This window comes from Dama dama, chromosome 20 (assembly GCF_033118175.1).
Source record: "Dama dama isolate Ldn47 chromosome 20, ASM3311817v1, whole genome shotgun sequence".
In the NCBI taxonomy this organism is placed as follows: domain Eukaryota; kingdom Metazoa; phylum Chordata; class Mammalia; order Artiodactyla; family Cervidae; genus Dama; species Dama dama.
The window spans coordinates 43,646,106-43,662,606 of NC_083700.1; the positions used below are offsets into that span (position 1 = coordinate 43,646,106).

The following is a 16,501-nucleotide window of genomic DNA, read 5'->3' on the forward strand; positions in this document are numbered from 1 at the left end:
TACAATTGTTGTGGGGGAGTGTTTACTTTAGGTGAGCATTTAAATTCTTATTTCTACTAACATATAAATGAGATTGGCAGGTATGAGCAAAAGGGAATGCTGGGAAGTGAGGATAAGAAAATAAAAAGGCACATTAGAAAAGGGGAAAGGTAAGAAGGTAAAATGATGACAAGATGGTAAAACATGCCATCAACAAGTGTCTTAAATTCAAGGACACTACAGCCACATAACTTTGCCCTTAACTCGAGATATGTATTTTTTTTAAATTCAAAGCTTTCCTTTTTAGTTTATTGATGTTCAAGTTATTATCTAATCTTGAGATGGTCTTCTCATATATGTAGTATTTTCAAGTCCATCCATCTATCCATCATCCATCATTGATTCATTAAGCTATGTAGTCATAGATATTCTTACTATGTGCTAGGAGTTGTACTTTTTTGTGGGGGAGATAAATTTTTCCCTCCCATCTTTTTTTTTTTTTTTTTTGCTGAAAGTTTGGTTAATAGATCCTTTTGTTAAATTTAAAAAGCTTATGAGTTAAAAATAATCAGAATATCTGGGAAATTAAAAACAACAACAGATGAACTCTTACAAATCTGTAAACCAGTTAGTCAAATATGCGGAGTGAAAAACATGCTTGGAATGATTTCAACTCAAATAATTGCCTCAGAATAATTTCTTGAGTGTTTCCAGGCTACAGCAAAGTTAAGAAGAAACAAATGGTGGGGATTTTTTTCCTCCATTTTTTCTCTTTATCTTTGCTCTTATGTTGTCACAGAAGAGCGGCCTATCTGTCTCCCTGCAATGTGACATTAGATGTGGCTGGCTGGGTCAGAGCAGGAAGGCAGAGATATTTACCATGCAATATTTTCCATGTAGCATGCATCACTGTGTTTTATGAGACATTCATTTCATTAAGGGGTAACTGGTTTGCACAAGGAGACAAGAGCATTAGGTAGGGGTTAAATCTGGATAATGAGCTAAGCTTTGATAAACCATAACCAGCAACATTTGCACTCATCTCACATGCTAGTAAAGTAATGCTCAAAATTCTCCAAGCCAGGCTTCAACAGTATGTGAACTGTGAACTTCCAGATATTAAAGCTGGATTTAGAAAAGACAGCGGAACCAGAGATCAAATTGCCAACATCTGCTGGATCATTGAAAAAGCAAGAAAGTTCCAGAAAAACATCTACTTCTGCTTTATTGACTATGTCAAAGTCTTTGACTGTGTGGATCACAACAAACTGTGGAAAATTCTGAAAGATATGGAAATACCAGACCACCTGACCTGCCTCTTGAGAAATCTGTTTGCAGGTCAGGAAGCAACAGTTAGAAATGGACATAGAACAACAGACTGGTTCCAAATCGGGAAAGAAGTATGTCAAGGTTATATATTGTCACCCTGCTTTTTTAACTTATATGCAGAGTACATCATGAGAAACGCTGGGCTAGATGAAGTGCAAGCTGGAATCAAGATTGCTGGGAGAAATATCAATAACCTCAGATATGCAGATGATACCATCCTTATGGCAGAAAGTGAAGAAGAACTAAAGAGCCTCTCAATGAAAGTGAAAGAGGAGAGTGAAAAAGTTGGCTTAAAGCTCAACATTCAGAAAACTAAGATCATGGCATCTGGTCCCATCACTTCATGGTAGATAGATGGGGGAACAGTGGAAACAGTGACAGACTTTATTTTTGGGAGCTCCCAAATCACTGCAAATGGTGACTGCAGCCATTAAATTAAAAGATGTATGCTCCTTGGAAGAAAAGTTATGACCAACCTAGACAGCATATTAAAAAGCAGAGACATTAGTTTGCCAACAAAGGTCCATCTAGTCAAAGTTATGGTTTTTCCAGTGGTCATGTATGGATGTGAGAGTTGGACCATAAAGAAAGCTGAGCGCCGAAGAATTGATGCTTTTGAACTGTGGTGTTGGAGAAGACTCTCAAGAGTACCCTGGACTGCAAGGAGATCCAACCAGTCCATCCTAAAGGAAATGAGTCTTGAATATTCATTGGAAAGACTGATGCTGAAGCTGAAACTCCAATACTTTGGCCACTCCAATACTTTGAGTCAGATGTGAAGAACTGACTCATTGGAAAAGACCCTAATGCTGGCAAAGATTGAAGGCGGGAGGAGAAGGGGACAACAGAAGATGAGATGGTTGGATGGCATCACCGACTCAATGGACATGAGTTTGAGTAAACTTTGGGAGTTGGTGATGGGCAAGGAGGCCTGCCGAGCTGTAGTCCATGGGGTTGCAAAGAGTTGGACATGACTGAACTAAACTGAACTGAACCAGCAATAAAGCCATTTAACTTATATTACTGCAATAATGCTTGGGTTCCTTTTTGAAACTGAATCTCGCCTGCTATCTTTTGAGTTAACTGAGTAGATTATTGCTTTATATACTGTTGAGCAGAATGCATTTTCTACTAGTCTGTCTCCACTTGTGGAGGAATTTCTCTTAAGTGATGTGGGATGCATATAGCTACTGTAACAGCCCGCTTTCCAGGTTTTCTCATGATATACAATCCCATAGAAATCCAGTGTTTCACATGCACCTTCCTATCAGTACTATACATGGAAGGAAGTTTCTACCTATTTGGAGACAAATGAAAGTGCATTAAGGAAAGGCAGAAGGTCAGAAGGGTACTTTGGAATATTAAAACAAAAATTCTTACTAGGGAACATTTAGTCACAAGTAGATAATCTTTCTCAAATGGAATGCAATGTATTTGTATCATTTTCCTTGACAGTTAACCTTTTGCACTTTATGCTTATGACATTTCTGTCAGGCACTCTGTGTCCTCCAGTTGAAGTCAGGAGTCTTTGGACACAGTTCAGAAAATAGCTAGTGTCTGGTAGGGAGCTTGGTGCAAGGCAGTTTGGCAGAGGGAGGCATGGAGAACCTCAGGGTAGCCGGATAGCAAAGAAGAACCTGGCAAGTGAATGACATAGTTCCTTTGGACTCTTTTTAGGTGCTTGGGGGTGTCTTTTGGCTGTAGGTATTTTATGGAGGAAAGCAGCAGAAGTGACAGAACAGGATTTCTAAGCCACCAATAATCTGTGCACGTGGACGCTTGGATTGAGAAGTCAGGGCCGGACTTGCACCTGTGCCTACAATCAGGAAGTAAATGGTTCAGGGGTCATCCTAAGGGCTCATTTGGGAGGCAAGCTGAAACCCTAATTTGAACAAAGTGATTCAGAAAATGTTCAATATAGTTTTTCTCCTGGGAACATTTCCTCCTGAGGTATTAATCAGGGCACCAGGCAGAGTGCTCATGAATATTGTTCCAGAGCTGAAGTGTGACTCAGAAACAAAAACCATGGAAACCCACTTAGTTTCTGAAATTTTGCCTCTCTCTGAAAGGAAAAACGAGAGGATAAATGTGCAGACAGACTTTACTTAAAGGTTATGTGTGAGTCAGGGAACCTATGAGTGTTTTTAATATGATAAAGAGTCATATAAATCTCTCTATAAAATGATGCATATACGGGTGAAGTCATAGCATGGATGGGACATTAAAAATTCTGTGCATGCGTGCTAAATTGCTTCAGTCATGTCTGACTCTTTGCAACCTTACAGACTGTAGCCTGCCAGGCTCCTTGTCCATGGGATTCTCCAGGCATTAATACTGGAGTGGGTTGCTGTGCCCTTCTCCAGGGGACCTTCCTGACACAGGGATCGAACCTGTGTCTTATTAGGTTTCCTGTATTGGCAGGCGGGCTCTTTACTACTGCTAGAGTCACCTGAGAAGCCCAAAAATACTATAAAAGTGAAAGTGAAGTCACGCAGTTGTGTCTGACTCTTTGCGACCCCATGGACTGGAGCCTACCAGGCTCCTCCATCCATGGGATTCTCCAGGCAAGAATACTGCAGTGGGTTGCCATTTCCTTCTCCAAAAATACTATAGAGAATAGCTTTTACAGGATTTAACTTTTGGAAAATTTCGCTGTGGATCCTGAATACAATTTGTTTCTATGATTAGGACTCTTAATTTGATTTTATATTCTGGCTCTTAAATTTTTAGCTGTATGACATGGGGCAAGCTAGCCTCTATAAATCTCACCTGTTAAATGTTATCTGTCTCATAAGGTGGTTGTGAGAATTCAAGAAATAATATAAATGAAGTGCACAGTACAGTGCCTAGTCTACAACAAATGTTCTGTAAAAATTATCTGCTATTATTAACATTTTAGTCTTCAAACCATAAAGGAAACCAATCAATTATTTTCCAAACTGAAAGAATCGTAGTTGGGGGATAACCTCAGACTACTCAAAGAGAAAGATTCTTTGTATCAGCATAAAGAAAGGCGTGGGTTGCCATTGCCTTCTCCAGGGGATCTTCCTGACCCAGGGATGGAACCCGCCTCCTGCATTGCCCTGAGCCACCAGTGAAGTGCAAAGAAATACATCTTGGCCATAAGATGAAAATTTCCAAAGCTCCAGGCACTGTCCTTATTTAAATTATTTTTGATTCCTGTTGAGAAAAAATATCTAATGTTTTTTGCACACCTACCATGTATCAGGCACTCTTGAAGTTGCTTCACTCATCCCAGCCCTGTGAAGTGGCTTATGATGGTCTGCTATTACAGACAAGGAAACTGAGGCCCAGAGGGATGAAGGAACATGGCCAGGCTTATGAACTATGATGGGCAGAACAGAGATTTGAATGTCAAAGACCATGCTTTTTTGGTTGATCTCATAAGCCATGGAAGTAAAAGAAATGCACACTTCATGGGTAGTTTGGCTTTGCTACAGACTCTGAGGTAATAGCAACATTTCTATTTTGATGTTCCTATTAAAATCTTATCCTGTAGCTGAGAGACCTGGCAGATGGCAAATGTTACCCTAAAGCAGGCACCTAAGTTAGTGATAAATCACATCCAGGGATGGAGATACCTCCTCTGCTTAGGGAAAGCAGATGACTCTGCCTAATTCAGCCTCATTGGTTGGTTCAGAATGGTTCAGCCATTCAGAGCTTACAGGAAAATGTACTGTATTTAGCAGTAATAAAAGCTCCTTAAGTACTGTGGGTGGTTGTTTCTGAAAAAGAATGAATTTAAAAACACGCACCTGATTATTTAGCAGCTTTAGAAATATCTATGAAGAAATTGTTCAGTTACCAGGTAAAGCTGCTTTGGAAGGTGATTTCTATAATGCTGGGCAGTAGCGGAGGCTGCTTAGTACTGTCAAAGTACAGATAGGTATTTTTTTGTCTCTGTATGTTGCCTTAGAACGCTCTGTTCCCTGAAGATTTTAGATAAGATAGACATGCCTTTATGGGTCACAACAATGTAAATTCTTTACTAGATCTTTGCAAATACCTCTTTTTAAGCCTATTCTTTAAACAATGCAGTCTGCTGTTAGGTGTCAGATGTTTCACTGCTTTCCGAGCATTTATACCTACAGCTCCCTATTAATTTCACAGCTGGAGAGCATTGAACCCGACTTGTTTTGAGACCCAAATCTCTCCTCTACTGGCTCTGTGATCTTAAAAAAGTCCCTTATCCTCTCTGAGTCTATTTCCTCATCTTTGAAATGGAGGTGTTGATTCTTCCATTATAGGATTGCTATGGATATTAAATGACTTAATGGAAGTCCAAGTGCTTTATAAATTGCACAAGGTCATTTAAGAACCAACAGTTACTGCTACTATTATTTATACTTGAGGATTAAAATCATTTGGTGTTAGTAAAGGAGCACTGATGGGTTAATGACATTCTAAAGATCTAAAATAAAGTCTCAGTGAGATGCCAGAAATTAGATAATAAACAGACATTTAATTGGTAATTTAACAAAAACATTAACTGGATGCAGAAGAAGGTCCTGAGTGTTGTAAAGGCTTTTTAGAGAAAGGAGAACCAAGGGACATTACATGCTTCAAAAACTTCCAATAAGATCACGCCTTTTCAGTTCACAGAGGTTGCTGTGTGCCATTATCTTATAGGCAGCATTGGATGGTTTCTTATTTTGCCACTTCCTAACAGTGTGAGTTCTTTAATCTCTCTTTAAAAAGTGAAGATTATAACACCTGCCTTACAGGGTTATGAGAATTAAATGGGATGATATATGCAAAGGGCCTGGTGCATAATATGACTCAGCAAATACATTTTCCTTCTCCTGCCTCTTACTTCTCTCCCTCTTCCTTCTTTTTCTTTTTCTTTCCTTCCTTCCTCCCTCTTCCCCCTTCTCTCCATTTCTTTCTTTCCTTATTTGTTCACATAGGAGCTGTAACTAGGCAAGTCACTACCAAAACTACTAGAAGCTTATGTGCTTCTCAGAGCATTCAGGCAAGGCCTGAAAGCAATCAGGAGAGTCCTAGTAAATTCTCTGGGATTACTCAGAAAGCAGCCAAACTTGTTAATGGAGTTTGAGTATACGTAGCCACTTCAATTATCATCAGATGCAGAGAAAGTTGGAGGTGTTCAGTATGTGGAAAGACTTCAGAGAAGGGGCTCTGAGGGAAAGCAAGGAGGTATCTGTGCCGGGTGAGGGTTTACAGGGATTAAATTCAGGGTTCCTTCAGAGATAAGGATTGTGTATGGAGGAGTGAGGAAAGCAATCATCAGGGAAACCAGACTTTGTTAGGAAGCTTTTGCTAAGAGATGCTTTACGAATAATCAAGTTTTCCAAACTGTAGAATTCATTCATTGAATTATTTTTTGAAGTGTATCCCACCTGCCATTCAGAAGCAGATGTGTCTTTGAACAAACAGCTAAGAGGTTTATAAATATAAACATGTCAGTGACAAGATATAACTTAAAAAGAAATTTTAATTTAAAAAACATCTGAATAAGAATGAACAGTAAATGATTTTAGCTATTAAATACACAAGTGTATGAAATTAAGCTAGTAAAATAAAAATCAGTTGAGAAAAGAAAGTTTTTCTCCATGTTGTCAATTTTAGGCCTAATGCAATCTGATTGCACAAAGTGGTATGTTTGGACAAAAAGTGGTTTAGCACAACTACTGGATACTTTTATTTTCTAGATCTTTCCTATGGTCCTCACTAAAGATAACAAATTTGTAGTGAGCAAGGTTTTGAAAGTTACCTTTGTTTTAAAGATGTCTAGGCTTTAAATTATTGTCATTATTATACCACAAAATAATTCCATCTTTTTTTTCATGTGTGGTTTAAAAAATGATTTTTGACATTTCTCACATCTCTTTCTTCTATCTTATCTATATTTTGTAATAATATTAATAATCCCATCTTATATTTGAGATCTCCAGTTTTTTTCATGTCCAACACCTCATTTTAAACCATGCCAATTAAAAAACTTTATTTGCTATATCAGAAGTTGCTGACGCTTTACTATTGATAATTGTAAATTATGGGCAGGGAAGGACATTGGGAAGGGAAGTCAACCCCCATGACCAACCAGGGAAGTAGAGGAGAGAAAACAGTAGTGATGCAGTCCCGTAGTCTCTTCTCTTCCAAAGTAGCATGGCTGTGACTGGGGAGGGCCTGGGAAGAGGTGATAAGGGGGAGCATGCGTGCACACACCCTTATAACTGTCACCTGTCCTAAGGTGAGAGAGAAGGTTGAGGCTGTGAAGAATTGTTTTTTGATCTCCTGCTGAGTTCAAGGAGCTGCTAATAGTTTAACACATGCATTTTTCATCTGTTCAATAATTCTGAAAGATAGATGTCATTAATACCATCTTGTAGACGACAAAATGGGCTCAGAGGGCTATGAGTAACTCACCCATATGTATTTTTAAAATGAGTTTCATGGTGCTATGTGTTGGGGACATTTACAGCAAAATATATATTCTTGCTTTGTGGTGTGTTTTCATAGTCTTTATCAGAATTCCAAATGGAAGATCTGATTATGCTCCTAGAAAAGAGAATGGCTTTTATACATTCAGTCTGGGACAAAGTTAAGATAAAGGTGGTTGTAGAGAATCTCAGAGAGGGCCATACCTGAGGATACTTTGTTCCAGAACCTGGATCTGGTGCTGGTCTTGTTGATTCTGCTTCTTCATCTCTTCCTGCTCTTTTCCACTGCTGATTCCATCTAGAAGCCATTTCTCCCTCAAAGCCTTTTTCTGATATCAGGAAACATAAAGATATGTTCTTATATCAGTCAAATATTCCAAAATCTCCAAAAGCAAATTCCAAATGCTTTCAAACTTACTATTTTTAATAGTGGAAATATTAATGAGAATTTTTTTCTCTCACTGCCTTGCCTGAGTAAATTTGATAGTTTCCTACTTTGCAGCCTTTTTGACCCTCTTCTAAAGCCAGTGTTTATGTATCTAAGTCCTATGTATATTCTAAGGTCTAGCTCAGGTCCTATTTCTTTATGGAGATCTCTTTCCTACCCCTGTATCCCTTTCCCTCTGACAGACCCACTTCACCCTCAGAGAACTCTTTCTTCAGAATCACATAGCAGTGTATATTTACATCTGCTGCTGCTGCTGCTAAGTCGCTTCAGTCATGTCCGACTCTGTGCGACCTCATAGACAGCAGCCCACCAGGCTCCCCCGTCCCTGGGATTCTCCAGGCAAGAGCACTGGAGTGGGTTACCATTTCCTTCTCCAGTGCAGGAAAGTGAAAAGTGAAAGTGAAGTTGCTCAGTTGTGCCCAACTCTTAACGATCCCATGGACTGCAGCCTACCAGGCTCCTCCGTCCATGGGATTTTCCAGGCAAGAGTACTGGAATGGGTTGCCATTGCCTTCTCCAATATTTACATCTGCTGTATGTTTACTATGTGTTTAACATTATATAGGAAACTTATCATGGTAGCGCCTTAATATTATTTGTTGGGTTGATGAGTGTATATCTGATGTCAAAGTAATAAGTTCCTTGAAGTTATTTGCTATGTATCCCAGTGACAATACACAGTGACTGCTCAAAAAAAAAAAACAAAAAAAACAAAAAAACCAACTTTTGTGGAATGAATTGAATTGGTGGGCAAAACAAGAGATGGCTTTGTATCTTAAAAGGGCTTCCCTGGTGGCTCAAATGGTAAAGCATCTGTCTGCAATGCAGGAGACCCGGGTCCAAACCCAGGGTTGGGAAGATCCCCTGGAGAAGGAAATGGCAACCCACTCCAGTACTCTTGCCTGGAAAATTCCATGGATTGAAGAGCCTGGTAGGCTACAATCCATGAGGTCGCATAGAGTCGGACAGGACTGAGTGATTTCACTTTCCTTTCCTTTATTGTCTCTTAAATGAATTCAGTGATAGGCTTAGTCTCTGTGGTTGACATTTATTGTTTTACCTGCCCAGCACCCTTTCTTTCTTCTGAGAACCTCTTTAGGTTCTAGATATCCCTTCACTTCAGCCCCCTACTTGTCCCAATAATATAATCCACAAAATTCATCAATCTCTTTAAATATTGGTGAGTTGAACTCCTGTCAGCTTGAACAAAACAAAAAAGATTTATGTTTCATCAGATGGAAAAAATGTCTCCTTGAATTTGCATGAAAGAATTACATTCCTGGACTTGAGCTTCAGAAGACAAAGCAAATGACGAAGACCTATACATTTCAGAGAAGTTTTAGCTAGCATCTTGTCCATGTCTCAAGCAAAAACTGGTAAATATTATCTTCAAAGAGTTTCAATTTCTCTTTTTCTCCCTGAAGAAAAGTGCTACACTATATATCTAATCCACTTTAAAATTATTTGCTCAATGATTGTTCCCTGGGAATGTAGTGTGTCTAAAATGGTGAGGAGAGAAGAATGAGAATTTTCCTTATTATTTTGAGACTTCTTTCTCTAACACCATGATTGGAATGAAAGCAAGTAAGAAGAATTTTTGTCTTTTTTTAAAAAAATGCTAGAATTAATACAACTGGATTACAAATATCTCTGAATTTAAAAGAAATTTAAACAAGTTGATTGGGTTAGATAGTTACCAAAGGACATTAAAAAATTACACTGATTTTAAATATGTATTATTTGGAATTACAACATATAGAGTAGATGAAATGTCATCAGTTCTAGTTGAAACAGTGAGAGGGCCTGGAAGCCTATAGAGGTTATAATAGCCTGTAGAGCCTATTATTAAGTCAATAATAACCTCACCTCAGATCATCATATTTGTGTTGGCTTTTTCAAAATTTCAAGCAATTGCATGTGGACAAGACACCCTGTAAAAGCAGTTTGTATTATTGCAATTTGTAGCCAGATTGTTTCTCCCAATGTTATCTTTTCCCTTAATTATAGTTGTTTAGTTGTTTATAAAAATATGTTCCCACAGACACAGTAATTATTGTTAATAAAGGTCAAGATTTATCTCCTGATAATATGTCAAGAAAATCTGAGTATATAAGCACTTAAGAATTTACCTTGATTTTAGTTTATTTTTATTTGATGAAATATGATGATAGCTAATGCACAGTAAAGAAGATAGATGACAACCATCAAAGTAAATTACAGTTCTTACAAACCACCTACAAGCATAGTTTCAGTCAATTACATCCACATCACTATAAGAAACACTCATATGGGATGGTCTTATGATGCCAAGTTACAGAGGGTGGTGAATGGTTCCTGTGACATAATTAGGTTATCTTGGGCTACATTCATGGTTCTTAGTCTGGTTAGGACTAAGGATAATTTTAATTTTACCCTTAAAAACTTCATTCATAATTCAGGAATTATCATTTAACTCTGGCAGAGAATTTTTTGCATCTAAATAAAAAATATGTAATTTGGATGGGTAATCAGCATGATATGGTACAAATTGTAGTACTTACAACAGTTATTTTGCTTTTATGTCACAATTTAGACGTACACTTCAGTCTATGAGGCTGATGAATAGAATAAAATCTATTTCACAGCAATGTCATTCAGGATCAAAATCTATAGTAACTAAATGAAAATATAAGGGACATGCATGTAGTAGATCTTTTAGCAACTTTTTCCCAGCAGCTCTGTATTCTACACAACAGTTACAAGAGACTTTAGGAATAAATCAGTTTTTTATACCGTGATTTAAATAGACTTCCAGATAAGAAAAGTTTTCTAGGTTGAGTATGCTTAGATTAGTGTGTTTCTAGGTGGCATGAGATTGTGATCATGATACTAAGCAAGATGATCCATAGTGAACAAGCCTCAGGAGTGTTTGAATGTGAGAATGCGATAATGGCCCTGGAAACTCCTTTCCAAGAATGTCATCGGTATGAATGTCAGGTTCCGGACCTATAGGATATTTGAGTGAGTTCCCACAACTATTTTGAAGTGTGTGTGTGCTGCTGATACAGAAGGAGCACTTTGAAAATATTTACATTTGTGTTTTTTAAAATGGGTTGCTGAAGTCTAATTAAATAATTTGCAACCAGGAAAGTGGTGAGGATGGTCACTGGAATGGAGACAAGTAGATGAAGAAGAAAATGAAAGACTGGTAATTGCTGAAGCTAGCAGAGCTTTTCTGACTTGGTGGACATCTTTTAGAATAGATTTTTAAAATACTTCTGCACATTTTTGAATTCTGTTGTGGAATTATGCCTAGTTGCTGTTTGAAATAGCCAACCATTTTCTGCAGAACTTGGAAGAATATGATTACTGGAACAGCCACTCTATGTTCCCTTTGCAGTTGATGACTCAAATATAGTGTTCATCACAGTATAAATTATAAATGTCATTATCAGTTCAGGTGTCTGTTACCATTTTAAGGGTACAGATCAAACATATTTTATATTCTTAATGCTCAGCTTAGTGCTTTGCACGTATTAGGTGCTTATTTAATAAATGCTTATTTGTCAGGAAGCATTTAACAAGAGGCTTCCTGTGTGCTGTTTTGGATCTGTCAGGAACCCTCTGGCCCTTATTGATTCCTGAATATTCAGGAATTAAGAGGAGAGGCAGGCCTTACCCAGGGCTGAGGAATCCAGGCATTTCTCATTACAGTGATAAGTACCCTCTTCCTTTTGGTGAGCCAAATGGTAAAAGGTGATTGTTTGCAACTCTCTCTTTGATAGGGATCATCTTATGTTTTGTAAGTCCGGAATTTTAATCTTTGTCTTTGCTGAGCATAACCACCTTGTAAGACAGTATATATATGCCCATGCCATGTTGATTCAAACACCTTTGCTCCATCAGAGATTTGGTCCCCGTGTCTTTCTTTCTTTCTATTCCTTCTTTCTGTCTTTCTCTCTCTCTCTATTTCTGGCTAATTCCTTGGAGCGCGGAGGACCGCTGAGCTCACTTTCTTGCCCGGGCTTCTAAGCCCCTCTCGAGAAGGCGCACTGTGGCTTCACCCACCCGAGAGAGGGCGCCTGGTGCCCACGTGCAGCTGCGCGAGCCCTAAGAACAGGACTCTACTGGCTTTCCGCGTAAACCGGGGGATGTCAGCCTCGTTCTCTCTCTTACTCTCCGGACCACCAGGTTCCCGTCCATTAAAGGACCAACACTTACTGACCAAAAGACTTTCTATTTATCTGTTAAGACTCAGGTTAAATCCCATACCTTTAACAGAACATTTTTTGACTACCCCAGATTAAAAAATTGCTGTTTATACTTATGTTTCAATTTAAAAAACCATCATTTAACTTTTCCTAATTATTTATTTAACCTTCAATTTCCCACTAAGTTGCAAAGCAGAAGGGCTGAAACTCTCAGGACCACTGCTAGTCTCTAACGCATTAAGATGCAAATTAGGAAATGGTACAGCTCCCCACTCCTACCCGGCCAGGTCAATGTGCAGCTTGGGAAGGTGGACCGCACTTTTGTGCAGAGAGAAAGAAACTGCGTCCAGACAGAAGCAACCCTGTGCTAAGGTGCGCAGTTCCAAGGAAGTATGGGCAGGATTTCAGCAACCCCCTCTCTCAGGTATCTTTACACAGTATACAATCTGCGCAGCTGTGTACTGCAGTCCAAAGCATAAAACATGCTGTGATGACTGAATTGTATTAGAGGAGATCTGGGTTCCAGAAGGCGAACCTATAGGGAAGATTATAGATTACTTTTCAGACTTTTTTTTTTGGTTAAGTATTGAAATGAAGCATCAGCTCAGAAATGGACCTCTCAGTGTGTTAGAGTTTTCCTGTATGAAATTTACTTCCCAAAATGAACAGAGGAGTTATATTAACCTTTTCTCCTATTGTGAACTCTACTGTTGCTTGGCTACCCATTCTGCAAGGATAGAAATTACTCAGAAACAGTAATTAGTTCACTGTGAGATCCAAAATGTGTGTGTGTGTGTGTGAGAGAGAGAGAGAGAGAGAAAGAAAAAGGGAGAGAGAGAGGGAAAAAAGATTTTGCAGTTAGAAATTGCCTATCTCAAAAATTGTTGTATATATATTTTCAACTTCATTTGACTTGTACCAAGATAACTTGGTAAAATCTGTTATTTCATTGATTTTTCTGGGAGTACACATTGCGTTTCTTGACTAGACATACTGTAAGGATAGCAGGCTAACTATACTTTGAAATTATTCATCAAACGTTGGAAATGTCAATTTATGTAAGAGTGAAGAAGCAAACAGAATCCAGAGAAATGAAGCTAACTGGAATCTTAAATTGTATCTCTTCTCTCAGGAGGTGATTACTTGATCCATCAGAAAGACGGATTTAGCAGAATTCAATAAGTTTAGCAAAAGACAGTAGACCCCACGAGTATGTGGCGCTGTCTCACTGACGGATTTATTATGTCCACTGATAGAAGCCCTGCCAGATAAATAGTTTCCTGCTTAGGCCCGTTCACAAGGAGCTCCTGTTTGTCATTGGGTTGCATCCTGTGACTAAGCTACATAATAAAATGTTGAGACTCAATGTGCTTTTATTACAAAATGACCACACCCATGAAAGATGTAAGGTCTGATTTTAAAAATGGAGGTTTATTTTTGGTTATGATCTCATGTTTTGTCAAAACAAAATAAAACAGTACCTTGAACCACACTCAGACAACACCGAATCCACTGCACTGAACTCTTTTTTTTTTTTAGAAGAGAAACTTTCATTACTGAAGCTAATAATTATATCTATTACATTTTTTCTATGTTATTAGAGAAGGTTTATTTTTTAAACTTAATTTCTTTTACTGTCTGCACTGAACTCTTAAATGCGAACATCCTTGAGCAGGCCCAACAGTTATGCTTTACACCCCCTGGGTAAAGGCTGGCCTTTCATTGATTTCAAAAGAAACTTCCCAGCTGGATCCGCTCCCAAGGGATAATAAGCAAGACTTATTTAGGGCAAAAGTGTTAATACTGAATTCTCAAGGTTACCAAGAAAATGAGGAAATGCAGTAATAAAGGATAAAAGTAACAAAACCATGTTTTCGATTTTCCACTTTTGCCAGAAAGTGTTAGTCTTATATGCAAATAACACTAGCTTGTTGTCTTCCCCTATGGGTCTTAAGGTGTTAGTATAAGTCTGTTGGGATTTTTTTCCTTCCTTAAAGCATCTATACTACTGAAATTTGAGTGCAATTAGAATATTTGAATCAGAACCACTGAAATGAAGTTAAAGTCATAAGTTACCTTTAAATGTTGGTGCTTTAGTTTTTCTTCCTCTATTTTCAGACGCTTCTGTGAGATTTCTTCCTGTATTTTTCTTTTATCCTGAAATAAAAAATATTCCAGCATGATCAGTTTTTTTAATTTGCTTAAGTATGTTTCCTGGGGATGTTGTCATTATTGAATGGCTGGCCAGTGGTATGCTCTTGGCATTGGTATGAAGCTGCTTTGGAAACCCTTATTTCAAAGCAAAAGAGAGTGACGTGGGACATGCAAAGCATCTTACTGATGGAAAATGATATAAAGAGCTTTTTCAAAGAGAATTTAAAAATATTTTAATGACTTTCCTTCCCCCCTCATCTTTTCTATCTTCCCCATTAAGTCTAGCAAGATTGAGCTACTGAATGATGCAATGGAAACTTTGAATTTTAAGGTGGGAGTTTTGAAATAGGCATGAGGAAATATTGTGAGGAGAGAGATTGTTCTGGGCACAAGACTGAAGAAGCTGCTGGGTAAAAGGCCTGCTTATGTGTGAAAACAGGATAGCCTCCAGAGCATTAGAACAACAGGGAGCTAGAAAATGTGACCGTTTCCTCCTGTAAACATTGCTATGAGAAGAGAGAGAGAAAAGGATCAGATAATGCATATTAACACTAAGAGGACTTCTAGCAGAGGTTAAAAAAATTCACGGAGAGATATAGTATCTTTCATCACGTTTATTATTATTATTTTTAATTTTTATTGGGTATAATTGATTTACAATGTTGTGTTAGTTTCATGCATACAGCAGAGTGAATCTGTTATGTATATATATACACCCACTCTTTTGTTTTTTAGATTCTTTTTCTAGGCAGCTCATTAGAGTATTCAATAGAGTTTCCTGTGCTACACAGGGATCCTGATTAGTTATCTGTTTTATATATGGTTGTGTGTATGTGTCAATCCCAATCCCAAAGTAGAGTTTGTCCCTACTCCCTTACACCTGGTAACCGTAAGATTATTTTCTACATCTGTACCTCTATTTGTGTTTTGTAGATAAGTTCATCTGTAGGCTTATTTTAGATTCCACATACAAGCAATATCATATTTTTATTTCTCTATCTGTCTTACTTCACTCAGTATAACAATTTCTAGGTCCATCCAGGTTGCAGCAAATGGCATTATAATGTTCCTTTTACTAGCTGAGTAATGTTCCATTGTATGTATGTACCACATCTTCTTTATCCATTTCTCTGTTGATGGACATTTAGGTTGCTTCTACATCCTTGCTATTGTAAACAGTGCTGCGATGAACAGTGGGGTGCATGTATCTTTTTAAATTATGATTTTCTCCAGATACATGCCCAGGAGTGATGTTGCTGGGTCATATGGTAGCTCTATTTTTAATTTTTTAAGGAACCTCCATACAGTTTTTATGAATGGTGGCTATACCAGTTTAAAACATACCCTAACATCATTCACAAAATAAACTCAAAATGGATTAAAGACCTAAAGGTAAGACCATAAAAACTCTTAGAGGAAAGCATAGGTAGAATTCTGACATAAACCGCAGCATAATCTTTTTTGCTCCACCTCCTAAAGTAATACAAATAAAAACAAATAAATGGGACCTAATTAAACTTAAAAGCTTTTTGCCCAGCCAAGGAAATAATAAATAAAACAAATGGACAACCCTGAGAATGGGAGAAACTATTTCCAAACAAAGCAACCAACAAAGAATTAATTTCCAAAATATACAAAACAGCTCATGCAGTTCAATATAAAAAAAAACAATCAACCTAACCAAAAAATGGGCAGATCTAAATAAATATTTCTCCAAAGAAGTCACACAGATGGTTAAAAAGCACATGAAAAGATGCTCAACACCTCTAATTATTAGAGAAATGCAAATCACAAGTTTAAACTACAATACCTTAAAATCCCAGACAGCATAACTGTTGATACACAGAAGTTGCACTTTTTAAAGGCTGTAGCCTGCGTACTAAGTAGAAAGCCTGGGTTCAGTTTCTGGCTCTGCCATCTACTAGCTATGCATCCTGGGACAAAGTCCTTCACGTAGTGCCCCGTAAAATGGAGGT

The 16,501-nt window shown here is 37.9% G+C and overlaps 1 protein-coding gene across 1 annotated transcript in view; it reads right to left on the reverse strand.

Moving 5' to 3' along the window:
• PALMD (palmdelphin) overlaps nt 1-16,501 on the reverse strand; it is a 57,332-nt gene that overhangs the window by 19,430 nt on the left and 21,401 nt on the right. Inside the window, exons 2-3 of the mRNA XM_061121311.1 lie at nt 14,448-14,528; nt 7,938-8,062 (exon numbers count right to left, since the gene is read on the reverse strand). Coding sequence (XP_060977294.1) covers nt 7,938-8,062; nt 14,448-14,528 — 206 coding nt within the window. The remainder of the gene's footprint in view (nt 1-7,937; nt 8,063-14,447; nt 14,529-16,501) is intronic.